Raw genomic sequence first — 17,059 nt, 5'->3', positions numbered from 1 at the left:
CCCACGTAGATACTTGACAGATCTGTCAGCCAGCTGCAACGACATCCTAGTTGGCTTGGGTTCACCTAATCCCAGTCTCCTAAACACAGAAAAAAGGCATCAGATTAATGCTCGCACCAAGATCACATAGAGCTTTATGAAAATTAATGTCACCAATAATGCAAGGTATCGAGAAACTCCCTAGATCTTTTTGCTTCGGAGGCATCTTGTTTTGAACTAAAGCGGAGCAATTTTCGGTCAAATTCACCGTCATATGATCTTCTAGCTTCCGCTTATTTGCTAAGATATCTTTCAAGAATTTTGCATAACTTGGCATATTCAATAAAGCATCAGCAAAAAGAATGTTAATATGCAATTTTTTAAATATCTCAAGAAATTTACCAAATTGTGCATCTAATTTAGCTTTCTTCATTGCTGCAGGAAAAGGTGGAGGGATAACAATTTTATTCTGTGCAATAGGTGTAGATGTAGAGTTAGAAGACTTACCTCCTCGATTTTTCACCTCATCCTCACCGTGCTTGGTCTTTTCCTCATTAGACCCGAGTGTTTTTCCACTACGCAATTCCACCGCCTTCACATGTTCTCTTGGGTTAGTTTCCGTGTTGCTTGGTAAAGTTCCTTGCTCCCTATTAGCAATCATCTTAGCCAATTGTCCAATTTGATTCTCTAACCCCTTTATGGATGCATCTTGGTTCTGAAATCGCGTCTCTGTTGCAGAAATAAATTTAGTCATCATTTGCTCTAAATTGGACTTCTCCTCCCGAGACGGTTCTGGCTTGAATCCTTGGTGCATCACATATGGTGGACCTCTTTGTTGGCGATGTTGGTTGTTTTGACCTCCCCATGAAAAGTTTGGGTGATTCCTCCATCCCGGATTATATGTGTTCGAGTAAGGGTCATTTCTAGGACGGTTCTGGAATCCCACTTGTTTTACCGGTGCTCCCTCAGGCACATAGAATGGATTGCCATCTTGGCAATCCTGCACATCATGCTCACCCCCACACTTATCACAGAAAATTTCTTGCAGACGCATAGCCGACCCACTCATGCTCATCCCATCAATCTTTCTATTCAAAGCCTCTAACTGTGCTGAAACCGCCGACAAATCATTAACTTGATTAACTCCAGCACCTCGTCTCTGCCTATCAGACTGAGGATGATAGCTACTAGCAGCCATCTCCTCCAATAACTCATATCCTTCCTCCGCCGTCTTTCTCAGTAAGTTACCACAGGCAGCAGCATCTATCATAGTACGGTTAGGAGTAAGCAGACCGTAGTAGAAAGTTTGAACAACTAACCCAAGAGGCAGCTCATGGTGTGGACATCTCCTCAACAAGTCCTTGTAGCGCTCCCATGCCTCGTAAAGTGACTCTTGCTCATATTGAGCAAAAGTAGTAATGTCGGCTCTGAGCTTCATAGTCTTCGACGGAGGAAAGTACTTGATCAGGAACGCCTTTGCCATATCTTCCCATGTAGTAATAGACCCTACAGGCAAACAGTTTAACCACGACTTAGCTTTATCTCTCAGTGAAAATGGAAATAAACGCAAACGAACAGCGTCATCAGACACGCCATTAAACTTAAAACTATCACAAATTTCAAGAAAGTCAGCTATATGAGAATTAGGGTCGTCAAGTGCACTTTCCCCAAATTGGACAGTGTTCTGAATCATCTGAATGATAGCTGGCTTGATCTCAAACTGATTAGCTCGGATGACTGGTCTTACGATGCTTGGACGTGCTCCATCAAGAGACGGCTGTGCATAATCCAACATCGGTATATGCCTTGGCTCCTCTCTTTGTTGATCGCCTTCCATTCTTTCCTTCGCTCTTTGCTGCTGTAGTCGACGTCTAGCTGTGCGTTCGATCTCAGGGTCAAAAGGCTCAAGCTTAAACTCGAGTGATCTTCGCATGCACCACAAGAAAAATCTGCAACACAATGAGAGTATCAAATAACAATAAAATAAATAATACTAAAGAATTTAAATGAAAAATAAAAAATTGTGAATCAACAGTCCCCGGCAACGGCGCCAAAAACTTGATCGAGCAAAACTTGCACAGTGAATAATCCCAAAATTTATTTTATAAATGAAAGCTCAATTTAAATATCGCAAGTGCACGATAGTCAAGTTATAATAAACGTAAGTGAATACGAGTATCGTTCCACAAGGACTGCGTTACACTATTTTTTATTTTCAAGTAAAATTTCTTTAGCAACGATAAATTGAGTTGATGATTAAACTAATGTAAAGTAAACAATTAAAATAATTAAATTGCAAAGAAAACGTGTTCAAGAACGCAATGATTAATTTGGATTAAATCAATGAGAAATGAATTGGTTGGGAATTATCAGTTCACCTACCACTCGTGTTTAAATAATTACACTCGACTTTTACTCGTGCGTTCGACGGAATTCCCTAGACTAATTAATATACTCTGTCGAGCTATATTAATACTAATCAAAAACATGCAGTACTCAAGTGTCCTCAAATATTTAACAGTTCAAGATTGCATTACATTCTATGGAATCCACTAGCTTTCATTCGGGTGAACTATCACTATCGACACGTACCCAATTCCGTATATCTACTAAAATTGTAAATCCGTGGTTTATACTATTTGATCCTATTGTTAACTATTCTATCGAACTCATCAACAACATGAAATAATCAAAGGAAGTTAGCTAGGCTTCGATTGAAACACGAAAGAACAATAGCATAAACAATTCACTAATGAAAAAGTCGAGAAATAATGTTAAACACCGAGTACGGGGTAGGATCCCCTCAAATCCCAACAAATCTAGAGTTTGGTTACTGAAATTCATGATAAAAACCAACAATCAATGTAAGAAATAAAATACTGAATAATGAAAATACTAAAGATGACGATGGATGACGGCCACGACGCGTGGAAATCTCGAGGTCTTCGAAATCTCCTTTGCTCCTAGCCTCCTCTCCAAGAAAAATGATGAAAAGTCTGATAAAAGATGAAAAACGGCTGCTGTTCTCGTGTGTTAGGTTATGGTGTAGGATAGAGTCCCTAGAAATTTGGAAACAAATCTTTCTCAATCTCGCTTCTCGCTAGGGCGGTATATTTTGACCGCCCTAGCGAGAGGTCCTCGAATAAGCTTCCTCGAGCATGTCTCTGGTTTCGCTGGGGCGGTCACTTTTGACCGCCCTAGCGAGATACTTGCGCAAAATAATCCTCGGCCAGACCACAATGCTCGCTGGGGCGGTCACTTTTGACCGCCCTAGCGAATCCTCTTCGACATTATGCCAAAGTTTCTCCCACTCTTTGGTTCAATTCCTACAAAATCACCACAAAATACACGAGGTCAGTCAAATGCTAAATAATGCTAAAAAGATGCAAAATTAAACTAAACAAACTAATATGATGCATGAATGCGACTCAAAACCAACACTAAAAACACGTAAAAACGAGTCCTATCAATGCTGAGTTGTCACTAGCAAATGTCGATGAAGTGATACAATCAGTTGCCACTGACATCCAGCTAAATATTATAACTGATCAATCAATTGGAGACCATAGCAGAACAGAACAACCATCCTCAGAGGCTGAGGCTGTGATACAAGAATATGAAGAACCAGTTCAGTCGGCTGCCACGACTGAACAACAAAATCCAGCTGAAATGGCTCAGTTGCACTCAGACCAAACAGAAGATGTGCAAGTGCCAACTGAAGAGCCAACCAGCTCCACTGCTGATCAGCCTTCTACCTCTGCTCAAGACACTCATCAGGAAACCAGTTGAAGAAACTATTTCTGAACTAGCTCAAACTGAGACTGAAGCACAACAGATGGCCAAGGTAATTTTCAATGACGAAGACAAGGTCGAAGCTCCAGCTACATCCGAAGTCCCATCTCTTGAAATACCCATAGCTGCTAATCTTATGCTTGAAGAAATCCAGTCCAGCTTTCACAATCTAATTTCAATTGTTTTTTATATGAAGTCAACCCAACTACTGCATACATTGAAGTTTGATTCTACGAAGGAGAATAATATGAAGAGCCTACACCAGGTTACTAAATATATTACTTCCTTATTTCTCCTAGTAGATCAGTTGAAGAAGGATAGAGTGACAGTACCAGCTCTTTTCCAAACTCAAGACATGCTTATCGATCGGATTGATTTCATACAAACAAGCATGACAAAGAGAATGGATTTGATGCAGGAACAAATGTTAAATGCTATATTCCAAGTCACTTCAGAAGTCCTGTACTTTATCCAAAAAAGTTGGTTGTGTTGACAAAAAGGAGAAAGAAGAGCAGCAGCAGCAATCCAACAAGAGACCAAGTCAACCAATTGATCAACAATCGGCTGATAAAAGAGCTAAGAAATAAAGATCAGTTAGAAGACAGTCTCTATTCGTTTATTCTTTGATTTGACAGAAAATCAGTTAGACGACATTCTTTCATTCTTTGCACGAATATGTACAGTGAAATATTATTTGGTTTCTTTCATTGTTTTATTTAATTCTTTCATTCTTTGTACGAATCTGTACAGTAAAAGATTATTTGCAAATGAAAAATTATTTTATCTACAAGATTCAGTTCGTATCAGTTCTTGAATTCTAAGTTTTGTCAAACACCAAAAATGAGGAAATTGTTGGAATCAGAATTTCGGAGTTTGACAAATTGAGCGTTTGAAGATTACATAACTGATCAACGCAACGGAACGTAACGTAACTGAAATCACTTGAACTAAAGTTGCCCGACTGATAATTAATGCTCGAAGGCATCTGAACTGATTAAAGCTAACTGAAGTTGTATAGCGAACTATCAGTTAAGACTGATCAGTTACACAGTCAGTTCATCGAATCGGTAGAGTCAACTGATAAATCAACTTGACACGTCATTAGTTAAAGAGAATAGCAAACAACCGAAAATTTGTACAAGAGCAGACTGCAACTTTTAGTGGGAGCACCACATATCATAATGCCACAGTGTACGATTTTCAGAAGAATTATGACGTGTCTACTCAAGACAAATCAACGGATATATGCGTTTAAACGCATTCAGTATTACCGTTGAGAGCAAAGCATATAAATAGACGAGAAGATCAGCTGAGAACAGAATAATAGAGTAACGGATAAGCAAGTGAGAAACAGTTATCGAGTTAGAAAGAACAAGAACAAGCAAATTATTCTCAGTTACAAAAAGCTCACGCTTTATCAGAGATATTCATAGCTTTCAGACTAAATTTTGAGCATTAGCACAAGCACTTATCATTATTATATTCGATCGTTTTAGATCAGTTGTGCTTAGAAAGATATATCAGTTGCGTACTGATAAAATTTTAAAGAGACTAAGAATCTCAGTTTGACGGTGTTTAAGACCAAACTGAAGTGGGTTATTACAGATAATGTAACTAATCAAAATTTTTTAGTGAAAATCCTATTATTGAGATAGAAGGGGTGACGTATGAGCATTTGAAGTCTCCGAACATCCATAAATCTTTGTGTTCCTTATTTCTAAGTATTCAATTTATCCTTCAGTTTGTTTCCGCACTTTAAAGTTAACTGATCGACATTGACAGCGAGATTATCGAATTCAGTTTATCACTAAACTAATTCACCCCTTCGAAAAGATTCGAAAATCGTAAAATGTTTATTCAACCACTCTTCTAAACACTTTCACTCACCCAATCAATCCTTGCAACTCTGTTAATCTCGGATTGATTTGTTGTCCAACATTCTTAAATGCAAAGCTAAATTAAATTAAACATCATATGAATGATTTATTAATCATATGATGTCCAAGAATATTTGAACGTCAAAAAAAAAAAAATTTAAAATTCTCGTTGCATATATATTAATTATGAGAAATGTCCTTCCTTTAACAGCAAGAAAATAGAAGATGTTAGATACCAAAGGGTCTTCTACGATCCAAACATTACAAGTACCGTTAAATAAAGGGTCTTATTACAGAAAGCATCTTCTATTTTCTTGCTGCTAAAGAAAGGGTCTTTGTATAGGTTCTCAGGCTGGCATCACTTATTTTTTAAAATATAGAAAATGATTGATACCACATGTGTTTTCCCCTCTTTTCAAGATTATAGCATTATTGTTATGCATCTCTGATTCTTCATTTTCATGCAAGAACATAATTGACATACATTTGTCACGTCGTCTGTCTGAAAAAACTTTCATTATTATACGGCTTTATTTCCTCGGGCTGTGGAAGAGCTACTGCTTTGGGTCGGAAATCCAATTTCTTGATTATGATTGCACATAACATATCATATATAAACACAAAGCGAGGTGAGAATTCCAATAACTTTTACAGAGTACCCCCTAAAGAATCATTCACCTTGCTCCCTTTCTAATTCATGATCGTTGTACCTCAAGATACAACCATACGATTGTTTATCATCCACTATGTGATCCAGCATAATTGAGAGTGATGAACGAATTTCCTGATAAATACAGATACAACCATACGCTAGTGTGTTTGCACAAAATCTTTGGGCTTGTGTGTTAAAGATCATGGACTTGGCTTTGAAATTAAGATCACCAAGCTCAAAGAAATATGATTGTCCAAATTTATATATACAACTCTTAGTTCGATGTGGTACATCTAACACCCTATCTCAAGCACATAAACATAATTCATTGATGTGAAATATTTAACACACCATTTTCACGCCCCATTCATTTTCCGCGAGTCTTTCTTCCCCTAATTCTTCCCGTTCTACCAAAAAAATTATCTACAATAATTCGTAAATCTAGATCGGATAATTATTCTCGAAGAGCACCTGCACCATTAGGGATTTCTCGATTTTGGAATGTATTGAAGCTTTGGGTAGTGAAAAAATGGTATGCTGAGCAAAAAAAATATTGGTATATGATTCCGTCAAAATCGGATGTGAAAGTTTCTTTTCATCGGGCCCAAATAGATACACCAAATAAATAAACAAGTTCTCACTTTCAAATTCTAGAAAATCCAAAAACAAAAAGATATACTCATTACTCAAGTTCCTAGTTATACTAAAGAATATTTCATTTATTCCGGCTTCATAGTACACCACCCTTATGCCCAGGAACATCTGGATCGTGATGTCCATCTATATGTCACATCTAGGACACTCCTCTCACGTTCAGGAACATCTAAAACATGAAGTTTACAGGACAATCCAACACATAACTACTAAAATTCAGGCTCAATCCGACACAAAAGATACGTGACATCCAAAACATAACGGCTCGGTCGTTTTCAACAAATAAGATATATGATATCTAACACATAACCATTCTCATGTTCAAGAAAATCTAGAGCATGAAGTTACATGATAGTCCAACACTTGCTGGTGAAACCTGAGCCTGATATTATGTTAAGATCATGGACTTGGGCATAACTTCACTCCAAAAACTAGTTCAATGAGGAAAAAATTGTCCAAGTTCATGATACAACTGACATGCGTGTTATGTAAGTTCAATTTGAACTTGAAGCCATATTGCATCTCATCTCTTCTCCAATATTTCAAAGAGTCTCACCATTCCACTTATATCAAGTAGCTTCATTTGACAAAGACTAAAAAAAAATTGTTTACACAATAATTAATGCAACAGAAATGAACTTGTTATTCAATATCGTATAGCTGAACACAAAAAGCAGATGAGATGAATCTATATGAGCAGTATGCAGTTGCTGAACATTCACTGTAAGTAGTGCACACACGACATTTGTCTCTGCAGCCTCATTTGCTCACGAAACTTGGCTATAAACTCCTCCGCTTTCAAATCAATTCCTTCTTCATCATCATCATCAACAACATGTTCTTCCTCCGACTCGAAATCAAATCTGACACACGAGATATTGGGCAACTTGAAGCGAAAGGACGAAGCGGGGCGATGCATTTTGATGTAGATCATGGGAGATTCATCGAAGGAGAATTGACGATCACCATAAATGAGTGCTCCCCCCTGCTGCTGCTGCTCTGAATGATGGATTCTTGAGATGATTCTTTGGTAGAAGATGGTCAAACCAATAGAGAGTTTGTCCCTGAACACACCCCCTTTTCGTGCCCATAATAAAGCTAATCTGTGGACAACCAGGAAGCTCTTTTTGAGCTTTCTGGAACTGTTTCGTTGAGTGTGCATGATCTGAGAAGAAGATTGAAATTTCAAAGTAGGGAAGAAGAGAGTACTTATAGATGGATGATTCATGCGTACGCGGGGAGGGTGCGTGTTTCCGTTTACCGAACTACCCTTGCATGCCCAATTCTTTAATCAACCATGTGTACACTCTTACATCAGCAGTGCCACACACGGAAAACAGACGGGGAATTTGGCAGAAAATAAGGTAAAACTTCCAAAACATCAATAATTAAATGAATCCAACAAATTATTTCTGGAGCAAGGAACGAGCTAAGTCGTTTCTCAACTTTCACGTCTTAAAATTCAAAATTTAATATCGATGAGTTTGACATTTTGGTCATTGTTTAGCAAGCTAAGCAATCCCATTATTACTTCCATCCAATCCAATTTTTATGCACATGAAACATGATACTTATTTAAACAACTTGTAATTAAATTAATTATTAACAACTCTAAATTTGTTGATAAATTTTTTTTTTATGTAAATTTGCTCACATCTTATAAACATTAAACGAGACTTGTGAAAGACGATGCAAATTAAAGCTGGAAAGTAATTGTTATACGGACATTGACCATGTCAAAGTATTGAGTCGTTGGGCCAATTATTGTGAAGAAAAAAACTATAATAATTTGCCAGTAAAAACTCAATTTAAAGCCAATGTTAATAGTAAAAACAAGAAGTGACTGAATGGAAAAGCCTCGTTTACACCACCAGTTCATTGGCTGAACCAGCGCTCACTTTTAAAATCTATATATTATTTTATATTAATTAAATTTGATCTGGTACTGATTAATTAAGTTGACTCTCAGCTAAAACAAGAATAAAACACCCAAACCTATGTCGATCGAATAAAATAAAACAAGACAAAGTGAAAAGGGCAAGAGTTTTTTACATAAAATTTCAATCTAATATAAAAATTAACTTTTTCATTTTAAATGATTAGTGTATTATACTACAAAACTCAAATTAAAAAAAAAAAAAAAAGATAAAGACACAAAAATGAAATGAGTAGGTCTCTTGTGAGACGGTCTCACGAATCTTTATCTGTGAGCCGTGTCAATCTTACTGATATTCACAAAATAAAAAAATAATACTGTTAGCATAAAAAGTAATACTTTTTCATGGATGATCCAAATAAGAGATCTGTCTCACAAAATACGACCTGTGAGGCGATCTCACCAAAGTTTTTGCAAAATGAAATATATGTTTGTGGGCAGATGAGATGCTAACATTAAAATTGGTTTGGAGATACGAGGTGAATAAATATCTTTAGGATAGTATTAATTCTACCATGTTTGTGTAAAGATGAAATGAAAAGAGAAGATGATATTGAATTATAATTTGAAAAAAAAAAACATATAGGACATTCAATATTAGTTTCAAAACACTGTGGTGCATTGGCTTGGGGTTCAAAAAAATTGTGGTGCATTCAATATCATATTCGAGGTGAGGTGGATCCAAAGAATATTTAACCAGAGTGGGGTTAATAATGAGTCAAAATTTTCTTCATGAGACGTGTCTTGGGTTTAACCGTACCCACCTCATACCCGTCCTATTGACATCTTTAATATCAAGAAATTAACATACTAATATATATAAGTTTTATAAATATATGTGAGATTGTTTTAAAATATAAAAAATACCAATTAAATAATAAATTGAAAAAATAAAGATGGAAATACCAATATACCACTTTAAAAAAAATCATACTAATAATTTTTATTTAGTTGTCATAATATAATAAGAAATTGATGAAAATTTTGTGAAAAAATAAAAATAAAATAATGCCTGTTTTAAAGGACAGACAAATAAAATTAAGAATATTCTTTGATTGGTGTTATCTCAAATAAAATATAAATTCGTGATAATTAAAGGAGGTGACACCAACAGTTTCGCGCCACCTTTTCTTTCTCTGCATTTTGATTCTTGCGGGGAAAACTATGACGGATCGTGTACCGGAAAATGACGTCATCGTCAGCATCGCGGATGAGCCATATGCAGGAAAAGGCAACAAAAAGAGCGGCGCGTTTGGGCTCTTCAAAGCGGCCATGTTCATGATACGAAAAGGGCCGAAAGAGAAGGCGACGAAAAATTATTCCATCCCCGATCAGGACTCAAATGCCAATTGGACGAAGCTTGTGGGTTCCATGCGCCCTTTGCATATGCAGGAAAGCGTCCCTTCGCCACCATCGTCCGTCGCGTCGGATCGCACACCCACGAGGCCAGAGATGTACGAGGAAACGATTGTTCCGGCGTCTCCAGCCACGCCGTTTTCCTCAGGCAGTATGAGCCAATATGCTTCCGCCGTGAGCCTCCGGGACCTGATGGACTCTAGCGACGGTGAGGAGGAAAATGATCCCGATGAAGTGTTCGATGCCGTCTGTGGGGACGAGATGATTGATGTCAAAGCTGAGGAGTTTATTGCAAAGTTTTACGAGCAAATTCGAATTCAAAACACCACCAATCCCGCGAGAAATAATTAACATGGGAAGGTGAAATAATTGTTTTGCGAGTTTGAGGTTGCTTTCTTCATCCACAAATTCTGAGGTGGTTTTATTATCGATTGATCATAGCTGATTAAAGGTGATTCAACGATTCAAAATTTCTTTGGAGAAACATCTATCGATATTCCCAGACTTGGCTTTAGCTTTGTTCTTTCAATACATGTAATTCAATTTTCGTTTGTTGGGATTCATGTAATACTAATGACTGTTGGCATGCAATTAGTTTGGAGAGGATTCAATAAAGTCCATGTTTTCCGCAGCAAAATTAAATTTCCATTTTTCTGTCACTCTGTATGTAGGTAGGAATTGCACCAACATTTATATATCGATCAAACGAAATTTCATTGTTTAAAAAAGAAACAAGTGTACGAGTAGACTAGAATCTGATCATACAAACGATCAAATAATATATGTGAAATTAAAGAATCTCTGATGAATCCTAGTAGCCATGGATGATTAAAGAGCACTTTTTCTTCATCCAACGAATCCCATTTCCGACAGAAGCCTTAAATTTACCTTGGATACTGTACACTTTGTACGAAGCTATTCGCTTCTGGCGTTTGACATCTGGATCACTGAATCGCCATGGCTTAGATGTAGACATAGCCTCCCTCTCCCACGTGCCTCTGTTCTTCATGTTATGATCTCAGAGGATTCCTCCAAAACTTTATATATATATATATATTATATATATATATATATACAGAAACACACATAAATTTTGTATTTTAATTCTGGGGTGGCCAGGGCAAAATTATTTTTCCATGAAATCGTGCCAACCTCTATCTTGCAGTACTGTCTCGAATTGCCAATAAACAAATATCGTTTTGGGGTAATGAACATTACAAAATGGATTGCTATATATACGTGCATGGTAGGCGAATCCGAATTTAATTATAGGACAAAAACTTGTGTGAGACGGTCTCACGAATCGTATTTTGTGATACAGATATCTTCTTTGGGTCATCCATGAAAAATATTATTTTTTATGCTAAGAGTATTACTTTTTATTGTGAATATCGGTAGGGTTGACTGGTCTCACAGATAAAGATTCGTGAGACCGTCTCACAAGAGATCTACTCTTAATTATATTTTGAGATAACATACTATAGCCATGTTATAGTAGATGTCTTGTAAGTCAACTGTTGACTAAAAAATTTATTGACTTAGTTGTAATTAACAGTCTTTATTTTAATATAATTTACATTTCATGGTTTCAGTTTACTTTATCTGTATACACATGCAATCGACATAGATAAATATCTTGATTATACTTTAATGCAAATGAATCGTACTTCCATCTTGAAACGCATTTGTAAACACAATATATTCTAAATTCGTTCTTAATCGATTCAGTCGTCTGAAAATAAGGATAAAAGCCGCTTGACCTTGAGACTAACATATGTGATGTTGTGTATCGTGTTTCATGGTAAGGGTATAGAGATATCCAATCATGCAGATGTGTAATCATATATTGATTGTATCAAACAACAATACCTCGAACTTTTCAAGCGGTTATCATTCATTGAGAGGAAATGTAGAACCCGTAAATTGGACTGCGTATAAGCCATGCATAATTCTAGTATTTAAAATTAAAATGATTTTTATTGTATGAGTATTTAAATTCTTTTCTTTAAATTTATTTATTTCACGCATTAGTTTAATTGTTATCTTTTCAGTTAAATAAGTGAGGCCGGACTGCAGATGGAGTATTGAGATAAGTTAATAAAATAAATTCTTTTAAAGCATAAAATGCATGTTTATTTTATTAATTTGTGTTTAAGTATTTTTATGCATTTTATGCATAATTCATGCATGGTAGAATTTAATCCATACATTTTAGAAATTCATGCATTAGGGTTTTCCAAGTGCATTTTTACGCTCGAACGAGGAACGGAGACCGGAGAATTTTCAGGAAAATTATTTTTAATTACATGATTAATTTTTATAAATTAATATATGGTGTTTTAAGTGGATTTTTCAAATAATGGGATTTTTCTGGGTATTTTTACCCGCATGACTTTATTTTTAACGGTACGCAAATTTTATCAAACCGGAGGACTTTTTAAGGGTTCGGCTAATATTTTCAAAATCTTTTCAACACGAAATATTCTTCGTGAGCGTGTTTGAATTTAATGAGCCAACTTTTAAGCCTATTGGGCTTAAAACCCTTTTTAAAAACTTTTGAATTACAATTGTGGCCCATTAACTAAATTATTATCTATATAATTAAACACCTAAGTATCATTTACCCTAAACCTAACACCCTAATCAGCCGATACCCCCATTCTGAATTCAGTGCCCTCGGTTTCTCCACCCAGCAGCTGTAAGCACCGGTGGTTGGCTTGGGTTTGCAAAGAAAACTCCTTCGGGTCTCCATTTGCATCATTCTTGTCTTCAAATCATAAGGCACGCCCTTGTACTTTTCTTCATGCATCATACACGATATATATGCTGTTATATGCTTGTGTGTTATTGAAACTTTCGATCCAACCAATATCATGTGGGAGTTTCGGTTTTGTTCATGAAATGCCTTCTTGTATTACCACTCACGTTTTTTTTCTGTATAGAGGCGCGAGGGGCTGCGGCTATGGCCTGTCCAGGGTATAGTGATGGTGTCACGATGGAGATTTAGAAAGAAAACAGGTCGGGTAGGCTGTAGGGAGAAGGATCGAGAGATGTGCCTTGGTGTTAGTCATGTGGGTTGGTACACGGGCTTGGGGTGGAACAAGCGGTGTGAGGGCGGGACCAAGGCTGAGACCAGACCCTGATGGGTCTGAGTCACGGTCCTGGAATGGCCAACTGCTGCTGGAACCACCGAAGAGCCGTCGGCACGCGTAGGGAGTGCAGCTCGGGTGGGATGCGTTTGGGGCTCCTCCGCGTGATGGCTTTTGCATAGGCTGCATGGGTCGGATGGTTTGGTTCAGAGGTGTTCCTGGATGTCTGGTCTAGCTCTACAGTAGGTGGGTTCATGGATGGAACGATGGATTTGCTTGAGGTGTGAGTTTTTGGGAGAAAGGTGTGCTTGAGGTGTTGAAATATGAGAGGACCGAGAATTTTAGTAGGTTCTGGAATCTTGCCGCGGGTTTGGGATGCCTAATGACAGTGTTTTAGGGTCTATTAAGTGTTCTTATGATATGGTAAAAGTTATAGAAGATTTGGGTAAATTTCGAGATCGATTCGGATTATAATCGGAACCTCGAACCGAGTTTTAAAACGAATTAGATAAGCGGAGAATTGGGCTCGGGTTTATGTCTAGGAATGCTTTTTAATATGTTTTGGGACATTTTAAGGAGTTTGGTAAGTTTCGGGTCAATTTTAGAGGTCCAGGGTTGAAACGATAATTTTTGAGTTTCCAGGAAAAAAATGGTCATTTTGCACACGGGGTGAGATTTTGGTCCTTGGCAGCGCCCTGAGCACAAATCATGATATTTTTAAATGTTCATTCATCACGTTTAAGATTTTTACGCTATTATAATAATTATGGCGCATGCTTGGTTTAAAGGAATTAAGAGAGAAAAAGTGAGAAAGTGAAGAGCACTCCGTCTCCGCCGCGCCGCGTCGTTATTTCGTTTGTTTTTTTGTCAAAACAAACCAAGGCATGTTTATATCTTCTTTCACTCTTCAATCAAACCATATAGATATTTTTAAATATCGCACGTACATGATTTTAATGCAAGAAGATCGAAATTGTTCATATTTAATTATGTTGGTTAATTATATTACGTGCATAGAAAATATTCATTTTTGATATTTATGCGATATTGCTTGTGGCCATCTCACTATCACGGGAGCATTATTTCACCCGGTCGCCAGTTACCGGTCAGTTCAGTTATGTACCACTTAGTATACTGTGGCATTATTCTGATCAGACGTTCATTACTTCACCCGGTCGCCAGTTACCGGTCATGGGAGCATTGTATTATCCGGTCGCCAGTTACCGGTCAGTGCAGTTCAGTGCAGGTGCCACTTGCGTAGACCATAATCTCAACAGAAAATTATTACATACTATTTCAGTACAGGGCTCCAAGGAGCAAACATTTTCACTATGATTTTCAGTTCAGTTATGCACGTATTATAATTGCTCATGACAAGTTATTTTCACATTATGCCTCATGACATGATATATTTTTATCCCATGCAAATTTTACTATATTATTTACTCGTTATTTACGATATATGCATGCTGAGTCTTTAGGCTCACTAGACTTGATTGTTGTAGGTACTGATGATGTCGGGGCCGAGGGCGGGGACCAGTGAGCTAGCTTGGGTCGGCAGTAGTGGCACCCGAGGACCTCATTTACAGCACTTGTCATTTTTTTTATGCTCAAACATTTTATCAGTTGTTGGATACTTTAACTTGTTATTTTGGCGAGTAATAATTTCTTCCGCTGCTATTTTGAACATTTAAACTTGATTTATCAGTTGATTTTGTGAATGAGGCAAATTTTGATTATTTTAAAGAGAAAATTTTAATTTTTTCGCAAATTTTCAAACATGAATTTTCGGGCCATTATAGGAAAAGTATGTGATTATGATTGTACATCATTAGTCCTTACGATTCGGAACAACACCGAAGCTCTGTAGACTAGATTGTGTTTTGACTCGTTCACCGACTCCGCGAGGGTCACAAGGTGGCAATGTTGGGTGTAATTGTGACATGTGTAGGAACCAGTGAATTGTCGTAAGGAGTTCACCGCTCACCTACAGGTGTAGATATCCTATGTCTTCTAACGAAATAGTAATGAAAAATCTCTGGCCAGAGTGTAAGACGTACTTTAGGGACAAGGGTTCCCTAGTTGTGCATGTGATGACACTATGAATATTTCATGAATGTATCACATAGCTATCAAATCTAATATGCAACTCTCGATTAACCAATGATTATAAATTCGATCAGGATATATGTGAGATGAAGAGACCAGTATTGTACATTAATCATAACTGATTGATACTTGCAGACACTATCAGTGATACATAGGAATCATGTGGCGATGCTACTAGACGCTCTTTCCATGATTCGATGAATTTAATCAGAAAATTATTTATGACATTCTCATGATCAAATGTTGGTAGATAGAACAGAGCGAATAAGAGTAAGCTCAAATAAACGACAATGTCCTGAATAACAAAAAGTTGTAAACCCACGGCTAGCTGTATCTCTGAACCATTGAAAGTCACATAAGTAATGGATCATTTGTTCCGGTTGAGACAATAAATTAAAAGGATTGGATTTATATAAAATTATGATATAGTAAATACAAGGAGTTGAATTTATGATAATTACAATTTAGAGAGAATAAATTCAAAAGTTGAATTTATACAAAATTGAGAGTTTAAATTATTAATGTAGTGCCAAAAAAACTAGTACACGTAAACCTCATGCATTATTGAATTAATATATTTATTTAGTTAATAATTTAAGCAATGCATGCTCTGTGTTAAATTAATTAAAATTATATATATATATATATATATTTCATTATGCAATTTTATTATATTTAAAATATTTTCATAAGTTTTAGTTTGCATACGAATGTTCGATACCGAACCGAGAAAGCAGATCGGAGACGATTAGGATGTTAAGAAATTAAGTTATATTTTTATTTTAAGTCAAGAAAATAATATTTTAAAATATTTATAAATTTTAGCATTTTAGAGCTAACTTTTATTTATCAAGTGAAATAAAAGTATGTTAAACATTCTAATTAGCAAATTTCGAAAACAAGATATTTAAATACGTCCACTCGAAATAATTTGTAGGCTAATTAAAACACTAATTAATCTCTTACAATTTAAATTACTAATTTAGCCTTCTAATTTTTGAAATTAAGGGTCCTACAAATTTTAAATTTTACCCTTAATTAAATACTACCTAGTTTAATTAAATTAAGTCATAAAAATAATTATTAAACTAGGTAGTATTTAATTAAGGGTAAAATTTAAAATTTGTAGGATTTTTAATTTCAAAAATTAGAAGGCTAAATTAGTAATTTAGATTGTAAGGGCTTAAATAGTGTTTTAATTAGACTACAACACCTAATTAATATCCTGAGTAACCTATAAAAGAATCCTACCCTAATACACATGCTAACCCACGTAAAACATACACAACACACACTCAAACTCACAATTCGGCCGAAGGTGTCAATAGGGTAGGAGGAAAATATTTGGTCTTCTTCCATCAAAAGCTTCGGTCGATCACTCCCACCATCATCCTTCATAAATTTAGCTGCTTTTCGAGCCATAGAACGTAGCAAACCGTCTCTGTTCGGTCTCCGTCTTCCCACGCGTTCGTTTGTCGACAATTCGTGCGTTTTAACGTAAATGCATGTCTAAACCCTTCTTAATGCATTAATCATGTTATATTATGTATTTTATGAAAATCATGCATGAAAATTCGTTTGTTATATGCAATATGTTATGTAAACCGATTTGAAA

At 36.3% G+C, this 17,059-nt stretch overlaps 2 protein-coding genes and 1 non-coding gene across 3 annotated transcripts; 2 read left to right on the top strand and 1 right to left on the bottom strand.

Annotated features, from left to right (window-relative positions):
- Window positions 1-1,307: 1,307 nt before the first annotated feature.
- Window positions 1,308-1,414, top strand: LOC142504651 (small nucleolar RNA R71). Its single transcript, XR_012804277.1, has one exon. It is a non-coding gene; the product is annotated as a small nucleolar RNA R71 (small nucleolar RNA).
- Window positions 1,415-7,482: 6,068 nt separating this feature from the next.
- LOC142556450 (uncharacterized) lies at window positions 7,483-8,150 on the bottom strand. The gene has a single exon (XM_075667915.1). The coding sequence runs from the start codon at window positions 8,114-8,116 to the stop codon at window positions 7,673-7,675; it is 444 nt and encodes a 147-aa protein (XP_075524030.1). The 5' UTR covers window positions 8,117-8,150; the 3' UTR covers window positions 7,483-7,672.
- Window positions 8,151-9,965: 1,815 nt separating this feature from the next.
- On the top strand, window positions 9,966-10,866 carry LOC142556661 (uncharacterized). The gene has a single exon (XM_075668140.1). It carries the CDS (start codon window positions 10,055-10,057, stop codon window positions 10,595-10,597), a length of 543 nt encoding a protein of 180 aa, XP_075524255.1. The 5' UTR covers window positions 9,966-10,054; the 3' UTR covers window positions 10,598-10,866.
- Window positions 10,867-17,059: the final 6,193 nt, after the last annotated feature.

Source organism: Primulina tabacum, chromosome 9 (genome assembly GCF_025594145.1).
Source record: "Primulina tabacum isolate GXHZ01 chromosome 9, ASM2559414v2, whole genome shotgun sequence".
Taxonomy (NCBI): Eukaryota; Viridiplantae; Streptophyta; class Magnoliopsida; order Lamiales; family Gesneriaceae; genus Primulina; species Primulina tabacum.
The sequence above is the reverse complement of the archived record's forward strand: the minus strand, read 5'-3'. Positions and strand labels throughout refer to the sequence as shown.